Raw genomic sequence first — 22,364 nt, 5'->3', positions numbered from 1 at the left:
CGAGGAGTAGGAGTAGTAGATGGGAAGAGTAGCCAAGGAGATTTGTAGATGAGGAAGGTCAACATCCCACGTAGCAGAGGATTACAGCTCGGCTGGATTTGATGCCTTGTATATGATATTAATGGTTCTCAAATTTTTTATTTAGCCAAGGGCGACTGGATACTGCAAAAGAGAACTTGAGAGCCATGAGGGATCATGGTTTTGATATTATTTTTGCTAGACTGAACCTTAAGCATTCAGAGGCGGAGTATAACAAGCCTCCAAATGGGGATGCATCTAGCAGAGTGCCATCTGCTTAGAAAAGGCAGACCGAAGACTGACTTGTGGACACAAGATTTAACTCTTGAACTAAGCTTGAGAGCGCAAGTGATATATTTCCTATGGTCAGGGTAGAAGTTGCTCAAAGTGTTAATTAACCAAGTCAACCGATGACACAATACTATCATTCAATATTGAAACAGCCTTAATATAATCTCCAAGGATGAAATAACCGGACGACCCCTTAAGAACCATCAGAGCTGTAGATTCTGGCGGCCGGTCAAACACAAACCACTCTTCTTAAATCCTTTTCCCCCAAACCAGAAGGCGCAGACACAGGAGAACAAGTGGAGGAAGCCTGAAGACACAACAGTCATCACAAAACCACTCCAGGCATAGAGAGGGAAAGATCAAACGCAAAACACGAAAATCCAGAACAGGAACACGCGGCCCAGGATCGAACTACCCCCAGCCGAGAAAACAAGGCCGCGACGAGACCGACACACTCACTAATGCGGCCGACGCAAGTCCCTGAGGACAGGGCAGGACCCACTGGGGTACACAGAGCAGGGAAAAAACAGGCGGAGCAGAACGTGCGGGGCAATGAATGAGGATCGCTGAGTGAATAAAATGAGCCATAGACGCTGCATAAGAGAGACCAATCATAAGGGAAAATGTCCATAGAGCAGAGACGGGTCCAAGAAACACTGATTCACATTCCAACTAACCAGCAGCTACAACAACGAAGAAAACAAACAGAAGAACCGCCATAATAATAAAGCCAGCATCAAATTAAAGACAATCAAGATTTACACACAGCTCCCAAAGAACAAAACAGCAATAGAAAACAAATGCTAAAAGCCACGATAAATTCAGCCAGCATGAGAAACCTGTCCAAACAAGGACTGCCAGCCTTCACAACCACAGAAAGGACCCCACGACCCCTGAAAAAAAAAAAAATAAAACAACCGGACGACGCAGAACTACGCAGCAGAAAAAGAATCAGAAGTGCATCATAAAGGACCCGGAAAAAACTACAATTCCCAGGGTCCTTAGGGGCGTGACGTCACCGAAGTAAACAGGAAGTGAGACGCAGCCATAGAAAACTACATGGGAACAGTACCGCACGACGCTCACCGTGGATAATTGGGGTGACCACGGCAGACGAGAAGACCCGACTACTCCTGATCGGGGGGCACGGACATCCCGAACATTGCGGAAAGCACACCCCCTGCAGATGCACGCGACCGCGGCGAAACGAACGCGCCGTGCGCCGTCAGCCGCCCGCGGATCGGCAGCCGCCCGCGGATCGGAGGAGAAATTAAGGAGAGCAGACGCGGCGAAACCAAAACCCCACATCAGAAAGATGGGGATCATCCTTCCCAAGGACGGGGGAACACGGCAAGACGCCGAAAGAGAAGGAGACCCGCGGGCTCGGAGACCGGCGAAGAATGAGCGCTGAAGGTAAGAGAGAATGAACAATTGTACACCTGACTTAAATAGGACGCTAAGCAGGTGGGTTAATTAACAGACCCGCCCTAGGGGAGTAACCTGCAATTCTGCCGAGTGTCTGCCCGAAATGCGACGAGTCGCTTATTTCGGCCACGGTCCGAGGTTGTGAGGCTGCAGCATTTACGCCGTCTGCCACCGTTTGCCACTCACGTGCCTTTTTGGCATTAGTAATGCCCACACTGTGCCCTCCAAACAACATTATTCTCCTCTTTTCCACATCGCCAACGATAACTTCTACTTCACATTGAGTGAAGTTACGTTTTTTTGATTTCCTCTCTGTGTTTGCCTTGATTTCGCAAGCCATGAATATTAATTTGTGGGCGTTTCGCGGACTATTTATGTGCAACTATGGGTGTGTCATGAAGCCGCAAAAGCTGCGCTGCATTTAGAATCGGTTGTGATTTATTAAGGGAAAGATGCGTAGGATGTGCGTGCGCACGGTTTAATAAATCCAAATATTTCTGTGCGTACGCACGTCCTATGTTTCATCCGTACGCCACTTCTGATGGAAATCCTACGCAAAGTTTTATAAATGAGGCCCCTGATTTATAATCATTGTCTCAATGAAAATAGAAAACATATCATAAGGTTCAGGAGGCCCGAGCAGGCTTGTTCATAAATATGCCATCTATCTGACTGGCACACCGCAGAGCGGGTATCGAGGAATATGAGTCGATTTCCATGGATCAGCAAATGAGCGTTTAGATCCGGCCCACATTCACTGATTGACAGATAGACTCATTCTCCTGAAAAAGCTCTTCATGAAATAATTAAGCCATTGTGAAAAACAGCAACATGAAATAAAAACAAAGCTACTTAGGAAAATATTGATTTTGAAATCGGAGGTTCTGAAAAAAGAAGTAGAATTATAATAATATTCCACATGATTAAAAATGAATATTTTAAAATGCTGTTTAAAATAATGAACAGGTTTTTAACGCAAAATGAAATATATTGAATAATGTAATAGCTAATTTAAAATCTGTGTGCAGCTTTTTCACCATTTCATGATCTTTTTATATATTTATGAGAGATTTATTGGTTGATTGTGCATTTGCATGAGGTCATATTTATTTATTTAAATATGAACAGTATAGGACTCCAAATTCAATGGGCTTCACACCATCAATTGTATAGTAAAGATGAAATCATAAAGAACATAAATTCATTCAATTTAATCGGTAATGGCTCAACTAAACTAAACAGACTAAACTAAACTGGGCATCCCTGTCCTTAGACCCTCCTTCTCGGTAAGGAAAAACCGCTCCTCTGTAGTGGAACCACTTTCTTTCTAACTTACGGGTTACTTGTTCAAGAGAACATGTTTCAGCGTTAAACCACGGTGCTACTCGGTTTTGTCTAACAAACTTAGCTTTCAGGGGGGCAACAACATGGAGTGTACTCCTGAGGGCTTGTAAGGCATCAGTAACAAACTGGTCGTTTATACTAGGACTGATGGTATGGGGGCTGGTCTATTTGCTCAGCATGTTACTAAGTTTTGGTTGAACTGTGAGTTCAAACTCAGACACAGAACAGTAGATAAGGTTATTCTAAGCTCTTTTTTATTCACTGGAGCAGTAGCATGTTCTAATGTAAACTGGAAGGTAATCAGAAAGTGATCAGAAATGATGGGGTTATGAGGAAGGACACTCAGCTGGCTGATCTCTATACCATAGGTTAAAACAAGGTCCAGAGTGTGCCTGTGACAGTGAATGGGTTCATTTACATTTTGGGTGAAACCAACATCATCTAATAAAGCTGCAAAAGCATTTCCTAGACTGTCACTGGGGTCATCAACATGAATCTTACAATCCCCAATATTATAATTTGATCAGAATCTAAAACAGTAGTCGATAGCTTCAATCAGTCTAACATAGTCATCCTTGTTGGAGCCAAGTTTCTGTTAAGGCTAGTAGACTGAGATTGTTATCATGAATTAACTCATTTACTAAGAGGGACTTAGAGGAAATGGATCTAACGTTTAAGAAACCGCATTTAATTAAATCATAATTCTGCTATTACTTGCTGATACATCTAATGTATTGAACCATTTCATTTTAAGGATGATTGGATAAAAAAAAACATACCGGAAATTACATTTTTGTAAAAGCCAAGCTTTGGGCGGCAGTGGCATAGGCGGTTGAGCAGGTTGTCCAATGATCGAAGGGTCGGCAGTTTGATCCCCACTCCCCCCAGCCAACTGTCGTTGTTTCCTGGGGTAAGACACTTCACCCTCCTTGTGGTTCCTTGTGGCTACAACAGTAGCTTACCATCACCAAGTATGAATGAGGAGTGAATGAATAATGGACACTTGAGCATCTGGAAAAGCGCAGATAAATCTAATCCATTCTTGTTATTAACTCAAGAGTATGTTCTGTGTTTTTTAGGTTCTCCAGCTTGGTTCAGACATTTTGCCTCAATACAAGCAGGAAACTCCAAAGACACCACCGCACATCATCCTGCACTATTGCCTCTTCAAAACCACCTGGGATTGGGTCATCCTCATCCTCACCTTCTACACCGCCATCATGGTGCCCTACAATGTCTCATTCAAAACAAAGCAGAACAATGTCACCTGGCTGGTGGTGGACAGCATTGTGGATGTCATTTTCCTTGTGGACATCGTTCTCAACTTCCACACCACCTTTGTTGGTCCAGCCGGGGAAGTCATCTCAGATCCAAAGCTCATCCGCATGAACTACGTGAAGACCTGGTTCGTCATTGACCTGCTGTCCTGTCTGCCTTACGACGTCATTAATGCCTTTGAGAACGTCGACGAGGTGAGTGAGCTTTGGTTTTAGTTGTCACAAAAATGCAGCCGCTGGAAACAAAGGCTTTGATTTGTTTTAAAAGATGCAAGAGTGCAGAGTTTAGCATAGATGCTAAATATTTGTTGTTTGCACACCCGTTGGGTCATTTTTGCAGAATCAACTGGAAAAAGTTGGTTTGTTTGGCCTGATTCATCATCTAGATATATAGCTGGAACTTTGCCCCTTTTATTTCAAACTTGGTTTGTTTTTATTTTTTTTTAAAAACAGAATTTTTTCTATAAAATATATACCCAAAAAAGAGTTGCAGCATTTGAATTATTTTAAGCTTGTTGTTGGAAAATGTGTTCTATTTTTTTAAATTAAAGCATAATTATAGATCCACTAAGTTTTCACTAAAGTCAGGTCAGCTTGAGTGCTACAAGGGCTGAAATGTGACTGCTGACAGCGGCACAATTTGAATAATAAAACTTTGATGGTGGATACGTCAACGTTGCCTGAAGTGACGTTTGTTACACATGTGACTTCTCACTTCTTCTCAGCAAATACGATAAATATTGTTACTAAAATGTGCATTTAGGGTCACAATCTTTGTCAAAATACTTCAGATTTTCTAAAAATAATGGTCATGGTTAAAACAGTTTACTGAATGTTTTCTACAGTAAATTAATGTACAGTGAAATTATATTGGGTTTATTTAATGTTTGTCAAGAGAGTTCATAAGAACACCTGTATGATTTAAAGCAGATCAGTCTCTTTTATTTTTGACTATCAGTTTGTTTATTCAAATATTTCACCTATAAGTGGTGCAGAGACTAAAATATGAGGACACAACATTCACTTCTCAGTTTATTAACAGAAAGCTTTTGATGGAAATTAACTAAAGACATTTTCCCCATTAACCTTTTTACTTTCTGATCCCTTAAAGACACATTTTTTCCAGGTGATGTTGCTTCAGTAACTCCTTTAGAAAACAGGGTTTTCTAAAGCTGTGCACGCTCTGCAGACAAGCAATTATTGTCAGGCAGGCAGAACTTTCCATAACTCCAGGAACTGATGGTGAATCCTGGCAATAAAGGTCGGCTTCCTGTGGAGCGTAAAAGGCAGTGATAGTGAAGGATGTAATAATTTAAAGTAAAAACAAAAAAAGACAGTTTGTCAACTTGGCCGTGTTATTGAAGACTTTATAGCTATAATAATGTGTTCATCATCTCGGCTGTAAAGTTGAAATTTACTGGTGGGACTTATCGGCAGTAATATTCATAGCTGCCAATTCCAATAATTATGGTTTTTTTGCAGTTATCTGACAATAACAATATGTATTCAAGTTGTTTACATCAAAAGCAACCAGAAATTCTATAAAGATGGCAAAAAAAAGTACAAACCCCGTAAGAATAAAATAGGAAATGACAGAAGCCCAGAGGATGCTTAAAGTAAACCAAACACAGAGTTAATGTCAATCGGAAATTAACTTTAACTTTTGAATTGAAAATAAAAGAAACAAAGATATGCCTGTGCTGAAAGCTGCTGGTTAAAATGCATCTAATGTGTCCTGAGTGTTTTCATATCTGCATTGATTCTGTCTGCTCCCGATTGGATCACTCAGAGTGAATTGTAATCCTGGCTCTGTGCAGCTGTTTAGTGCAGTGAAGCAGTCATGCTGTGTGGCTAGTACAACACACGACTTCTGTCTGCACAAAAGGCTGTTAAAACATCTTCAGTGAAGTAAAACTTCTATTTTTCTTTATTACTATTGTTCATAACATAAAATACAAGAATCATAGAATAAAAGTTTGCAATCTGAAATTATTGTTTTTGTAGTATGCAAACGTATGTTTGAAGAAAATAATATATCATATAGGAGGTTTTTATTGGTGATTTGATGCCATATGTTGGCAAAAACAAAACAAATACAATAAACCATTTGCAAACTTACAAAAATCTCTGTATATGTTGTTTCATGTACAGAGATGGACACAACTGTACGTTGGAGATTTCAAAATGTTTTGATTTTAATTTTTATTATATGTTTGACTTTGATGAATGATTCTATTTAGAGACATTTGAAATCTTTGCTCTGCGGTTCAAGTCCCTGCGTGAAAGAAAAGGTCCTTTTTTCCCCCCCCTCATGTGTTTTTTAAAACAGGGGACCTCAGTGCTGCACGTTAGAAACCGTGGCGTGTCCGGTTGTGTGCAGTCATGTTACCAGCAGCAATCACAGTCCATCTTGCTGAGGTGTGAAATGAAAGAAGATAGCCGTGACTGCAGGGTGTAGATGCTGTGAGTCTAATCAGGGTGATGGAGTGGACTATTTTACTTTTATTTCCTGCCTTAACAGCATGTAATTACTTCCCATAGACAAAGAGAAAGGTCACTAAAAAAACTATCAACTTGCAAATAAATAAACACATACTTTTCTGCTTGAATGCAGTAATGCTCTGACAACCTGCCTTGCCATTTCAATGATTTATTCAGAATGTATGAGAGAAAAGATCCTCTTTTAGAAAATGTTTTAACGTAAGCTGCTAAAAACTGCTCTGAACAGCAGGTCTGCCAAGACACCGCTTCATCTGACAGCATTTGGCTGCATGAAGGAAAAGCTTCAGGGACTGAAATCACATGACATTTTCTTTGCATAAAAGGAAGAAACACTTCTGTTTTCTATTAGAGATTTCTGAACCTTTTTTAGATTGCCGTTTGTGTGATTTCACCCCCTTATCAGAGCAATTTGACTTAGATGGTAAACTACAAAACTGAAATATATATTTTTTCACTTTCTGTTAGTTTTAAATGTGCAAAACTAGGAAGACGCACAAAACAGTTCTCATGTGTTTTAACCATTTCAATTCAAAATCTGTCTGTTTGTTGATCAGAAATTTGAAACTGCTTACAATATCTGTAGTTTCAAACATTTGAAACATGAATAAGGCCTTATAGTCACATGAGGCTCGTACAGCCACCTCAGGGAATGTCATAAAAATGGAATGTACCATTGTTGTGTCCACTTATGACGCACAGGTGATGCCGTGGTACAGTGCCACACTCCAGTTGTTGGTAAGGTGCGCGTACTGCCTCCTTACTGACTGTGCAAGTATCGCACATACGGGGTACGCATGTAATATGGAAGTGCTCGTCCACGCAAACTACGATTGTTCCATTTCCTCATTTCTAACAGTCAGGCTGCACGCATTGATCAGGTGAACAGCACTAACAGGCTCATGCTCAGCCTGCAGGACTTAGGGGGATTGAACTCACTACTTTACTGTTACTTGGACTTAGTGCCATGCCAGGAAGAAAAACGCCTGTATCCACCCTATCAGGGCAGTTGTGACTAAGGCATTAAGGAGTACGGTGTTTTGGTTTGCCCCTTTTGTTTTTGTTTCCATGTTCACTTTCGATTTGCTCTGTGCAGGTTGGATTTGACTTCTCCTTAATGCCCCCTCCCCGGGTTCTCTTGAAGATGTTCACAGTTACCTGGAATTATCTGATTAGGATTTGTTTTTTTAAGGAGGGTTCTGCCCTGTTCTTCTCATGGGAGTGTCTTCTGCACATTCTAGAATTCTTCCAAGTATTATTCTAAGAATCTGTTCTTTGTTTGTCCATTTCTTTCTGACTTACGCTGCTCGTTTTGTTATCAAACCCTTGAACTTTCTGGATTTGTTAGAATCCGTCCTGCTCCTTGTACTTGCCAGTTGTAACCTACAGTTGGGTTTTCCGAGTGTTTTAATCAACGAAGCAGCTGTTGTTGACCTGAAGAGCTTCTGAGATAAATGTCGAGTTAGACAAGAAGAGGCTCTGAAGGGGGGTGCATTAGCCAAGATGCCTTCTCTAACAGGCAGCTTGTGGATAAATGTTTCATAAACTCCCTTCATGTTTCAGACCCGTTTATACATCTTTCATTCCAAGTGTATCCATGCAGATTTGAATAACCTTAATGTGGAGCCCAGCAGAGTCGTTTGTTCTTGCCAGACTGTCACTTAACATGCCTCGGTTTCTGGCAGGTTATTTCTTTTTTTTTAAAAACAGCTTTAAGTCTACCATGTGGATCTACACTACACATTTTTAGATAAATCTTTTAAGGCCCCAAATTGTCTTTCAAATAAAGCAGCTGGAGATTCTTTAATAGTACTTTTATTTAAACGTATTAGTGAAAGTGTAAATCATATATCTTTACTGTTTTAGTTAAAAACATGATTAAAACTTACATATTAAACAAAAATAAGGGACACTAAATTCCTAAAATACTCTCCCTTTTACCTCCTCAGGGAATCAGCAGCCTCTTCAGTTCACTCAAAGTGGTCCGACTGCTGCGTTTAGGCCGTGTTGCTCGGAAGCTTGACCACTACATAGAGTACGGTGCCGCCGTACTGGTTCTGCTGGTCTGCGTGTTTGGCCTGGCAGCCCACTGGCTGGCGTGTATCTGGTACAGCATCGGAGACTACGAAGTGATCGATGAGGAGACCAACAGTGTGAGGATGGACAGCTGGTTGTACCTGCTGGGGGAGACGGTGGGGAGACCGTACAGACTCAACTCCTCCGGACGCTGGGAGGGCGGACCCAGTAAAGACTCAGTCTATATCACCTCGCTGTACTTTACCATGACCAGTCTGACCAGCATTGGCTTCGGGAACATTGCACCAAACACTGATGGGGAGAAGATCTTTGCTGTGGCCATGATGATGATCGGATGTAAGTCAGCTTTCTTCTTCTTTATTTTTACTTGAAATCTTCATTAAGTTGGCTAAAAGTAAAATTTGAAGCATTTGTGAAAATCTTTAGGAATTTAAAATAAATTGTATCTGTCACACATAGACATACATAGTACTACATGCTGTGATATTTATTGTACAACTGTTACCTAAATATTTGCAAACATTGTATTGGTAATAGTTTGTCTCAGGCTGGAGTTGCATTTTATTTCTTTTTTCATTTCAGCACACCAGTTGAAATGATTCAACAGAGGATGTCTGCTTTTCTTTTAAACTTCTAAAAGAAACAAAACACCGCAAATTCCCCGGACCCAACGATTTTTCTACCTTTTTAAGTTTTTCTTTTTTTTAAATGTAATCTAAAAAATTTCTCAAGATTATACTGTGTTAGGGTTTGATAATTTAACTTTTCAACACGAGAGCTGTAGCTCCAGTGTTGATATTCTTTATTGTCAGACAGTCAACAATCGACTGTTTTCGCAATTAACGTAATTCCAGCGGATTCGGAAGTGGAGAAAAAGCAGCTTTGCGCCTTTATGAAACACTTTACATTAGCAATGTGTTGCCCAACGCTACAAAGCTGATATGAAAAGCTGCTTTTCTCTGCATCAGAATCAGCTGTTTCACGATGATTGGTTGAACATTTCAAAGAGCGTGTGTTGTTTTGATGTCGCCAGCGACATCTCCGTTATTAATGGGTGAGCTGTACTTGCAGTGCAGATACCGTATTTTCCGGACTATAAATCGCTCTGGAGTATAAGTCGCACCAGCCCAAAAATGCATTATAAAGTAGAAAAAAACACAGATAAGTCGCATTTTGACGGGAAATTTATTTGACAAAATCTGAGACCAAGAACTAATAAGTTCCACAACCTCATATGACACAATCATAGCAGACTGTTTATCTCATAATTTCACAGTAATTCTTTCTCATACTTATTTATTTATTCCTTTCATGAAGCATCATTGGCCAACTAATACTCTGTTTTCATCCTGTATTTGTAGAAACAGTTGTCATTTTGATTGCATTTCTGAATCTATGAAATCATTGGAAAATAGAATATTATGTTGTTAGCCTTCAAGATCTTACTGTAAAAAAAAGTTTGCTGATTCTCTGAGTCACTTAACATACTCTTAACACTTAACATACCTCATACATCAAATTGACCCAGGAACATCATCTCTGTTCCTCACAAATGAACATAACAGGAGGGTTAACAATGTATTTATTTCAATTTATTTCTAATATAAGTCGCTGCGGAGTATAAGTCGCACCCTTTGCCAAACTATGAAAAAAAGGCCGACTTATAGTCCGGAAAATACTGTATTAAGTGTATTGCAGTTTTCCTTAATTGCTATTTTCTGAAAAATTAGACCGGTTTCACCAAACACGATTCTCAAAACATTGACTAAACATACAAAATAGTTGAGGTACAAAACGTACAAACGTACAAAATACTCAGGCTCTGTTCTCAAAACTAACAAACATACAGCAACCACAATACACTACCCCACAAAACACTTGACACTGTACCCAAAGTGGTTTATAAAGAATGGTAAAGCCAGAACTGTCCCTATATTTACTGCAGTTGATTTGCAACAAGTGCGTTCAGCTTTGATCAGTTGTGTAATGATGTTGGCTCCTGTGTTGAAGCAGAGTTTGATTGTTGCCTCTTTATGTCAACTTTTTTCTTGTGTGTCGTGAATGTGTTTTAAAAGTGAGTATGCGTGGGGTGGTTTGCAAATTGTGTGTTAATTGCGCTTTAATAAATTTGTGCTCTAGGTTTAGACCAGAGAGAGATACCTTTGATAAAAGAGTTAAAGCAATAGTTCGCTGGTTTGGAGAATGGGATGCAGTGTTTAAGCGTTTGGAAAACACTGTAATAGTGGAGACTAATAAAGTTTGAGCCAGTAAAAAGGTTAAAGCCTTGATTTACTAAAACCACAGTATTTTCTTGTATTGTTAAAGAGCCACAAACATTAGTGATTAACAACCACACAACTGAAAGTTAGGAACAGTTAGAATAACCATCTTTTTTTAAGTGGTTGGTTAGCAACACACCTTAAAATCACTTACAGAGTGACATGTGAAAACTGAAAATGGCTAAAGGAAACTACTTTGCTTTTAAAATAACCAAAAAATATGACAAAACTAATACTAAAAATTGATGTCATTTCATGTCAAAAGTTCAAATAGAAACACCAGTGGACAACAGATAGTCTTAAATGCATTTTTATAGCAACCGTTACAAAAATAAGCAAAAGGCGACAGCAGAGTACGGAAGCTGAAAACGGCCTCCCTGACTTTTTTTGGGGCTGTTTTCTCGTGATAATGAGATAAGGAAGAATATATTTATTTGATGTTTTAGTGAATCTACGCTTCTCAGACGCCTTAATTCCGTCTCATGCAACAGCCTCTCCCTTTATATCCGTTATCACAAGGAAACGGTAAAAAAAAACAAAGCAAAACCAGTACTGCAGGCCGTTTTCGGCTTTCATAGGGGAATGAAAATCTCCATTTATATTTAGGGACAGGTAGAAATGTCCAACGGGGCCAGAAATTGTTATATGTCTAATACAAAATAAAGTACCGTAAATTCCAGAATAGCCGCACCCACCCATTCTCACATGTTTATCTACTTTTTATACATACACAAGCCGCGCCGGAGTACAAGCCGCATGTATCAGGCAATATTGTCATCCTGACAAATCACGTCTTGACTCCCAGAGTAAGTGTGATTCATTAGCTCACAGTGGGTGGAGTCAGCTATGCCTCAGGCTCATGAATTTGTGTTTATCTACATCTGCCAAACAGCATGCACCTCTATTCTGTTCACAAGTTCCTCAGTTATGTTTTTTTTATTTTTTATTTTTATTTATTTATTTTTAACTTATTGACAATCTAGGTATCATACATAAAATTACAAACAGTAACCATATAATCAACATTACATCCCTCAGTTATGATGAGGAAATTTACATCCGCGATCCCCCATTTCCCATGAGTCTTAGGGGCTAAAGGCGGGGCCAATGCCCGGCTCGCCATACTGTTGTACATGTTTAAGAATGAGCAAGTATCAGCAGTGCATGGAGGGGTGAACGGGTAAAGCTCTCCTTCCGCTTGTGTCGCGGCAGCGTTATGGGAGTAACAGGGCTGGTTAAAAAATATACTAGTAAAATAAAGCAGCGACGACTGAAAAGCGCGCGCCTCAGCGCGATACGCGCCTCAGCGCGATACGCGCGCCTCCTCGCGGCGCATGGGTCAGAAGTTTCCTTCCACAACAAACACTTGCTCCGCGGACGCCTCGAGTAAGCCCTGGCTGCAGCCTGCAGAATGGCTCGACGCCTCATGGCTCCCGCGCACTCCTTGTCTCCCCTTCCTATCTACTCCGACAGCTCTGGCCAGGGCGGCTTCAAGGAGGAGCGCTTCGTCCCCATTGCACCGGTGAACGGAGCAAATCGTGTCTGTGCAGAGCAATCGGACTTAATACTGTACGTTTTGTGTATGAGGGGCGGATGCGTTGTTACGTGTGGGAGCCTTCAGACTGCCATCGGCCCCGCAGCTCACACGACACGCAGTCTCCAGCTCACACGGAGGCTGTGAGCGTTTCAATGCAAAACTCCGCTCAGTCCTTAGAAACCGTTAACACGACCACGTCAATTTGTGTTTCCAGTCGTGTCCCGACAAAATAAAGGCTGATGTTATTCTCACATATTTACGTGCAGCCAGCTGAGTCACTATGACTCAGAGGTAAATTCACTCCTGAGCATGCGCTGTTCTCTCCGTCACGCAGCTGACCGGCTTTTCCAAACCCGATGGTGATGGTGGATTTTTTCACGCTGTTTTTAACGATTGCTTTTAACTTGAAAGCTTCATGATATTGTAGTGGCGATCACGTGCACGTTGGGTCTAATGGCACCAAAGGATTCTGGGATGCGGCCGGGCATGCGTGTTTCGTTTTGTTGAACCATGACTGAAGTGTCTAAGACCTGAAGTCAAGTCCATGCTGTTTGGCTGCTTAGAGGTGCGTTGAAAAACAAATGACTTGTGCTTGGTGTTAGATGGAGAATACAAACCATTCACTGTGTCCGAAAATGCGTACATGGCGGCCGCCAATTATAACCGCGTCACTGAATAAGCCGCACGACTGTAAGCGCAGGAAAAAAGTAGCGGGTTATAGTCCGGAAATTACTGTATATCGGTCTAGGCTGGTTGTCGTGAACCAAATAATGTTGTGGACATTTACAAGACTTTCCAGTATTTTAGAGTCTTAGATCACAAAACCAGACTGAGGATTTGGATGTAAATACATCTTTTTTTTTTTTTTTTTTTTTTTTTTTTTGGTTCTTCATGAAAATGATTTTGACCCCACATGATGAGACATTTTTATTTTTTTATAAGAGGTCTATTATGTACGACGGTACGACGGAGTATTAGGGCCACCAAAAAAAAAAAAATTAGAGCCACCAAAAAAAAAAAAAAGTAAAATTACGAGATTTTATCTCGTAAATTTAGGAGATAAAAACTCGTCAATTTACGACTTTTTATCTCATAAATTTACGACTTTTTATCTCATAAATTTACAAGAAAAAAGTCGTAGATTAAGGAAAAAACACCGAAGTTGTCCGTTTATCGGAGCCTAGCTTGAAGATGAAGTATGTGGAGCCTTTTGTGAAGCTTCATTTCCGGATTATTATAGGTTTAAAACAGAGAGATTCTGAACCTTTTGGCGACTCAAAATCAGATTATTTTCCGTGTAGCAGTCTTTCCGGGGTTCAGTGTCAGTAAAGCGGAGTTTAATATGTAAAATAAGGAGCTCAGAGACACGTTTGGGTGTAGACAATCGCTGCAGCCTTTATTCTCCTTTTCATTCACATATCCTGAAGTTCATTTGTCTCATTACGTCATGAACCTGTCATCCGAACACCAATGCGGAAGTAAACAGTGTTACAAACGCCCCCTCCTGCAGATGAAATGTCCCGTTTCAGCATAAAACAATAAAGAGGAATGAAAATAGTGTTTTATATTAGCTTTGGAACGTTGAAAATGCCAAAAAAAAAGTGCTCCTCCTTTTGTGTGACGGAAGCGTCACACAGACGTAGAGTCTTGTCTTTGGTGGAGGAAGAAAGGATTCAAGCGAACAGCTGCAGGGACACCGACGACGGCTTCATCGGGCTGCAGAGATCCTGCAAACCAACCATCAATAAATAAAACTTTAATGAATCGTAAATCAAACAAATGACCTTCCAGACATTTGGAACGTTATCAATAAACATTCAGCTCACCTGTTCAACAAAGTTTAGTCGGTCTGCTCTGCTGCTGCACGGCGTTCACCTGCTGCTCTGCATGCTAACTTCCACTGTAATCTCCTAAAATTACGACTTTTTTTCTCCTAAATTTACGAGTTTTTATCTCCTAAATTTACGAGTTTTTATCTCCTAAATTTACGAGATAAAATCTCGTAATTTTACTTTTTTTTTTTTTTGGTGGCTCTAATTTTTTTTTTTTTTTTGGTGGCCCTAATACTCCGTCGGACGGAGTATTAGGGCCACCAAAAAAAAAAAAAAAAGTAAAATTACGAAAAAAACTCGTAAATTTACGAGTTTTTTTCTCGTAAATTTACGAGAAAAAAGTCATAGATTAACAAGGAGAAAACACCGAAGTTGTCCGTTTATCGGAGCATCGCTTGAAGATGAAAGATGTGGAGCCTTTTGTGAAGCTTTATTTCCAGGTTTATTATCGGTTTAAAACAAAGAGATTCTGAACTTTTGGCGACTCAAAATCAGATTATTGTCAGTGGAGCCGGTTTTCCGGGGTTCAGTGTCAGTAAAGCGGAGTTTCAAATGTAAAATGAGGAGCTCAGAGACCCGTTTGGGTGCAGAGGATCGTTGCAGCTTTTATTCTCCTTTTCATTCACAAACCCTGAAGTTCATCTGTCACCTTACGTCATGAACCTGTCATCAGATCCGAACACCAATGCGGAAGTAAACGTCCCGTTATATCATTAAACAACAAAGATGAATGAAAATAGTCTATATATATTATATAGTCTATATATATTATATTAGCATTAAAACGTTGAAAATGCCAAAAAAAGTGATCCTCCTCCTCAGTCGGAAGCGTCACACAAACGTAGAGATCTTGTTTTGGGTGGAGGAAGAAAGGATTGAAGTGGAAAGCTGCAGGGACACCGATGGCTTCATCGGGCTGCAGGGATCCTGCAAACCAACCATCAATAAATAAAACTTTAATAAATTGTAAATCAAACAAATGAGGTTCCAGATATTTGGAACGTTCAAGCTCATTCAGCTCACCTGTTCAACAAAGTTTAGTCGGTCTGCTCTGTTGCTGCACGGCGTTCACCTGCTGCTCTGCATACTCACTTCCACTTAATATCGTAAATTTATGAGAAAAACACTCGTAAATTTACGATATTAAGTGGAAGTGAGTATGCAGAGACTTAAAATCTTGTGAAATTACGAGTTTTTTCTCATAAATTTACGAGTTTTTATCTCCTAAATTTACGAGATAAAAACTCGTAATTTTACTTTTTTTTTTTTTGGTGGCTTTTTTTTTTTTTTTTTTTTTTTTTTTTTTGGTGGCCCTAATACTCCGTCGTAATTATGGTCAGAGCCCCAATCATTTTTTTAAAGAAAAACGTAATCTTTTAACTATTTTTCTGTTTATTAGTCAATGTCATTGCTTGTACCTCCAGTCAGGTTACTAACCTGTTATTTTACCCTAAATTCAAATCTTTAGTGGAAATCTCACTACGGCTGCTTCTGTGTAAATCTTTGTGTCGATAGCTTGCTTTAAAAAAAAAAAAAAAGCCGTAACGGCTTCTCTTTAAGATTTCTTTAATTGCCAGTGATTAATCTTTTAGATACTTCCAGATTCATGACATCAAAGTAACGGCCTTTTTCCTTTGTGATGTGATGAAACCTGACAGCCCGTGTCATGCAGTGGAGTTATTCTCTCCATATCTGCTGGCGTCTCAGTCTTCCCTGTTCTCTTCTGTTGTTTGTAAACATCCAGTCGCACAGGAGAGAGCCGGATCGAGCTGGGAAGCTGGAGGCAACGGCACTGATCATTCAAACCTGAACAAAAGTGACTCAACATCACAGATTGTGATACTTCTCTGAAGCATTAGCGGTACTTTTTGGATGTCTTATTTTTGTACTTCCAGGGAGCCATACTGTCATAAATAACGTCGTTTTGGATACCATTTCCAAGCTGTCTGAACAACTTGTACGAATTATTTTGGATGTTGACCATCTTAAGGGGATTTTAATAAACCTTTTCTTTAGTTTTGTTGCCTTTTAACTCTTACCAACAGAGTAAAAGGCAACAATAATTAATTAATTTCAATAACTACTAACGTTTTTTACAAAAACGTAGTGAAATTAGATTGAACAAATCTACTGCAATAAATTCATATTTCATCTTCTCTAGTAATTTTAAACAAACAGTTATTTTTCTAGGATTGAAACACCACATCTTGATCAGAGTTGAATAATTACAGCAAATAATATCAGAAAAATGCCCCCAAAAACATGAAGAATAATATTTTTATGACAAAAATTTGGATACAGCCCCTTAAAATGAGGGGTTTTCTGAAAATGTTTAATGGAGTCTTTTTAAATGTTGCATTTTTTATGAAAAGGAATGAACTGATGGATGAAGGAGGCAAAATCCAGTAGACCTGGGGGGTATTCCAGGAAGCATGTTTAAACTACCCTGACCGCGGCGTCCCCGGAGCAACAGTGTGTCACTGTTGTAGAAGGAAACTTCTGGCGTGCGCTTTTAAGTCACCGCTGCTCTTTTTTTCGGGTATGTTTTTTTTAACCAGCCCTGTTACTACCATATTGCTGTCGGAGAGGAGAGCTGCTCTCTCGTTCTCCCCTCCTTCCGCTGCCAATCCCTGCTCCTTCTTAAACAGGCACGCGGTTTCAGCACATATATTATACTTCCTCAATCTACAACACAGTGTGGCGACCTGGGGGTTAGCCCCGCCTTAAGCCCCTAAGACTCATGGGAAGTGGGGAATCTATCTATCTTCCCCTAAAATCTGGAGGAGCGGAGGCTCTCGACAGATTGCAGAACTGCTTAGCAGACATCAAGTCCTGGATGGAGCTGAACTTCCTCTGTCTCAACAAAAACAAGACAGAGGTGTTCGTTTTTGGAAAGTCTGACCTGCTGACAGGCTGCTGTAGTGCTGTTGGCCCCCTGGACCCTTCAGATGCTCCGTTCATTAGAAATCTTGGGGTAAACCTTGACAGGCATTTTAAATTTGACAAACAGGTCAGTCTTGTAGTCCAGTCTAGTTTTTATCACTTGAGGCTAATTAGCAAAGTCAAGCCATATCTTCCTCCTCACGCTTTGCAACAAGTGATGCATGCTTTGATCTTTTCCAGACTGGACTACTGTAACTCTCTGTACAGTGGTATAGATCAGTCTCTGCTCCGCCGTCTCCAGCTGGTTCAAAATTCAGCGGCCCGCCTGTTAACGGGGACCAGACGATGTGAGCACATAACACCGATATTACGCTCACTTCATTGGCTGCCTGTGTCTTTTAGAATTACTTTTAAGATTCTACTTTTGGTTTTTAAATGTCTGAATGGTCTGGCACCTCAGTATCTTTCTGAGTTTTTGCATGTTTATCGTCCATGTCGAGTCCTAAGATCTGAAGATCAAATGCTTTTAGTGGTTCCCAGGACTCGGCTTGTGACTCGGGGAGACAGAGCCTTTTCAGTTGCAGGTCCTGAACTCTGGAATGCTCTTCCCTATTCTGTGAGGTTTGCTAGAACTGTCAGTAATTTTAAGACTCTTTTAAAAACACATCTTTTTACTCAGGCTTTTAACTCCAGTGAGCGTATCTAGTGGGACTTGTTCATTTTATTAATTTTATTCTTTTATTGTTTTGTTGCTTTTATTGTTCAATTGATTTTATTGTTTTATTGTTATTGTTTTTTTTATTGCATCATATTGTTTGTGATTTTATTGGATTTTATGTTAAGCACTTTGGTTGCCTTGGCTTTTATAAGTTCTATACAAATAATAAATTGATTGATTGAATCGCGGGGGTAAATTTCCCGACTGAGGAACCTGTGAACAGAAGTGAGCTGCATGCTGTTTGGGAGATGTGGATGTGTTCAAATGAAAGAGTCGACGCTCTGTTAACTCCTCCCTCAGTGAGACAGAAGCCAGAAGTACAGTCTGCGGGTCAGGCTAAACAATGACGGCCGAAAGTGGCGGTAACAACATGCGGCTTGTATACTGGTGCGGCTTGTGTGTGTAAATGGTCACGTAACTTCATTAAATTGGGTAGTTGCGGCTTTTAATCAGGTGCGCTCTATAACCCGTAAATTACGGTAGTTTTGTGTTGGTTTCTTTATGTGTTCTCTCACAAGAATAGTATATTTCATAGCTACATCTGCACAGCTGCACAGTGGTTAGCTTTCTCGCCTCACAGCAAGAAGACCTGCATGTTCTCCATGTGCACGTGTGGGTTTTCTTGGGAACTCCAGTTCCTCTTACAGTCCAAATTGCCCATAGGTGTGCATGTGACACTGCAGCAGACTTGTTCAAGGTGTACCCCGCATTCGCCGAACAATTGCTGGGTTGACTCCAGAGATTTAGTTGGTCCCGCAGATGGATGGATGAATTCTATGGTTTTAGTTTCTCAGTTTTTTCCCCTTTTATTTTCTGCATAATTGTGATGTTGTAGTCTAGTAATGTTAATAAAACATTCTAATTGATATAAATCTGTTCATGTAATGAGTACTATAGGCTGTCACGTCTTCACGACCTTTTCTTCTGTGCCATCCACATGTTACATAACTGCTGACAGTGAAGGGAGACAGACAGTATGTGGAAGTCTTCCAGAGCTCAGAGCACATGTATAGAAAAAGTCATTTCCTCACAGAGTCTAAGCATGAAGAGCCTTAATGTTGACAATGTGTCTCCTTGATCGGAATCCACAGTCACATCGGGTTCCATCATGACCTGCAGTCTGTTGGTTTGGATCACAGTCAGACATCCAACCTCTCAGGAGACGCAGAAATCAAAAAGGAGGCTTACATTTCTATTTTAATGCCTCAATTTTTTTTTAAAGATGTAAATCAATGTTATTTTTTATTTCAAAAATGCACTGTTATTTTCTAACTTCTGTGGTTAAATGTACCTTCAAAGTAGATCAGGGGGGCACAGAGAGGCTTTTGAAAGTAAACTTCTGACCTAGTTTCAGTGAAGCTAAACCGGACAGGGATTTCTCTCAACAGTTTATCCCTGCGGAGCTCCTATTAGAAACCTTCTCTGAGACAGTTTAAGGGCTGCAGTGCAGGCCTGATAAAAGCCTCTCCTTACTATTTAGATTTAGGAGGACACTCAAAGGAGGCTGAGTTTTGGTCCAAGCCCTCCTCACACACAGCCTCATCTTCTTGGCTCTCAAAGTGGCTGTGAGCGGCTGGGGGCTGACAGGAATCTGTTGCCATGACAGCCAGCATCTGGGACCCGGGAAGAGAGTTTGGGTTATTAGCATACTGTAGTGTGTGTAAGTGTTGTAATACTTGTTGTGACATTGGGATGGGCTCACATTAGGAAAATGTGGAAAATTAGGAATACATGGACAATTTTGCTCCTGAAACAAAAGCTTGTAAAACAAAATGCCTTAGTGGACCTAAAGTGTTCATCAGGATCTGCATTTAATATTTATCAAAACAATAAGAAATAAGGGTTGCATACATTGACTATATATGAAAACTGGACTGAGTGACCCCTTTCAAACTGGAAGTACCCGCGGCCTCAGGAAGACTTCTATAGAGAAATTAACAGCTGTTACTTAGTCATTTTATTGCTCAGGATAACAATTCTTGCTCTTATACCTTTTTCAACATGTTCTGCATAATCCTCTGTTTTTTCGTGATATTTTTTCTGCACATTAATCAATTTAAAAACTGACCAATCAGATGCCCCTATAAAAAGAGGTGGTCTTGCATTGAATATTCTAAACATTTGATTGACAGATTCTCCTGATTCTGCTTTCAAGATCTAGCCTTTTGTTTTTATACTTATTTTATATTTTACTGTTGTTGCCTTCTGCACTTGGAAAACGGGATAGCTTTTTAATTTCATTCAATTCAATTCCATACAATTTTATTTGTGTAGCCCAAAATCACAACAACAGTCGTCTCAATGGGCTTCGTACCGGTAATTGTTAAGTAAACATAAAATCATAAGGATGATGAATGTAAAGAATTCAATAGGAAAAGTTCTAAACTGAATTAACTAAACAGACTAAACTAAACTGGACATCCCTGCCCTTAGAAACCTCAGGGGTGTCCACCTGAAGGAGGGATCCTCCCCCAGGACGGACAGGCGATGTACCAGAACTCTTAGAGAAGAATTAACTTATCAAACTCTACAACTACACGTTTAAAAACAGCAGATGGCTTCATCCAGAGGGAGTTGGGGGACGGCCGGTCATTCTGTCATTGTACAAGTGTGCAATGACAAATAAAGATAATTCCATTCTAATCTATTCTATTGCATTTTCTCATCTGCTTCAGATTCACAACTATTTGAATAAAGAAATACTCAGAAATGTAATTTTTAATCTGAATTTTCTTTATATTTGTCCTCCATCATGAGAAAAATGAATCAAGAACATATTAAAAACATCATGATTTCCTTTGGAGTGTGTTTTTAAACAATAAACATGTCTGGATTATTTAGAAATAATTAAAAAAAAGCAGGTTTAAAAGATAAAAAACATTTAATAATAAATCACTTGCCTAAAAATCATGTTGAGGGTGTAAAAACTAACAGGGAAAAGTGAGAAAAAAAACCGCGAAAATAATGTTTTTATTGTTTTGATGAAAAGAACAAGATCAAAGCAAGCCACTCGCCTCTCAGCAGTGGAGATTCAGACTTGGCTGTGCTTCTGGTCCTGCTGCTGCTGGTTCAGCACCAGCTTGGCTCCACTGCTGTGCTGAGCGAGTGCAATACCTTTCTGAAGGTCACTCTTGGTCTTTTGTAACGACTGTGACATCTGCAATCAGCGCCACAATCTGAGCTGCTGTGTCTGCGCTCAGAGTACATGACAGCAGTGTTCTGCTGCTGATGGAGCGGCAGATATCGATTCATTGTCCCCGTCTCCGTTGAGCTTCCAGGCTGTGATGGAGGTGGAGGCTTGTCAGTGACGGACTGCACTATTCTGTATTGATGCGCTGAGCTGGGGCTGTGAGGAGTAACGGTTAATCCGTCAATACTGACAAGGACACGGCGTGCACATTCATTAAACCTGCAACCAGAGATCTCTTACTATCAAACTCCTGAGAACAAAAGTGGCTGAGGGCTGTGAAAAATGACACTTTCTTGGAGTCAAGGGTTAACAGATAATCTAATCTATTGTACTCCAGTCAAGTTCTTGAATTAGGAATAATTTAGTCAGATTGTGTGTAGTGCAAAATAAGCTTTTTTAGAGCGAAAAAACAAATTAGAAAAACTAAAAACAATTTTCAAATGATCTACTGAATAAAGCATTACACTGTTGTTAAAAATAGCTATTATACAAGTGGCGGCTGGTTTAGCTCGTGCTGGTTTGCAGCGCCTTCTGTCTATGAAACCTGGGTTCGATTCCGGGCTGCTCCCTATTCCCTTCTCTGCTGCTGTGCCGGTCCCAAGTCCAGTTGGATTGAGAGGGTTGCCAAAAGTGAAAGAAAGATTCTAGTATTATTTGAGAGATTATTTTGCTAGCATGCAAAAGTAATGGTGGTTTAAAATTGTAATAAGAGCTATAGTAATAACAGTTACTGTAGCTATAATATATATATATATATATATATATATATATATATATTGCTGTTTTGTTGGATATGTTGTGTCTAATGAATGTAACTCACACCAGCAAAGTGTAAGAAATGTTCACGAGAGCTTGTATCCACCCATAGGGGCAGTTATGACTAAGGCTTGGTGTACTGTTTACTTGTGTCCTGGGAAAAAATATATTTTTGTCATCGTAACATGAAACTGATGCCCAATATTTTCAAAACATACAAAAATAAAAGCGTAGCCTTTGCCAGCGCAATCTGCTTTCAATGAAATCTGAAGACTCTG

At 40.0% G+C, this 22,364-nt stretch overlaps 1 protein-coding gene across 4 annotated transcripts in view; it reads left to right on the top strand.

Moving 5' to 3' along the window:
• kcnh1b (potassium voltage-gated channel, subfamily H (eag-related), member 1b) overlaps positions 1-22,364 on the top strand; it is a 78,799-nt gene that overhangs the window by 14,370 nt on the left and 42,065 nt on the right. For all 4 annotated transcript variants that reach the window (XM_078947686.1, XM_078947689.1, XM_023954290.2 and 1 more), the window contains exons 6-7: positions 4,158-4,550; positions 8,804-9,227. In XM_078947686.1, the coding sequence (XP_078803812.1) occupies positions 4,158-4,550; positions 8,804-9,227 (817 nt within the window). The remainder of the gene's footprint in view (positions 1-4,157; positions 4,551-8,803; positions 9,228-22,364) is intronic.

This window comes from Oryzias latipes, chromosome 1 (assembly GCF_053564925.1).
Source record: "Oryzias latipes strain Hd-rR chromosome 1, Olatipes_Hd-rR_3.1".
Lineage (NCBI taxonomy): Eukaryota > Metazoa > Chordata > Actinopteri > Beloniformes > Adrianichthyidae > Oryzias > Oryzias latipes.
This window is presented reverse-complemented; position numbering and strand designations above follow the sequence as displayed.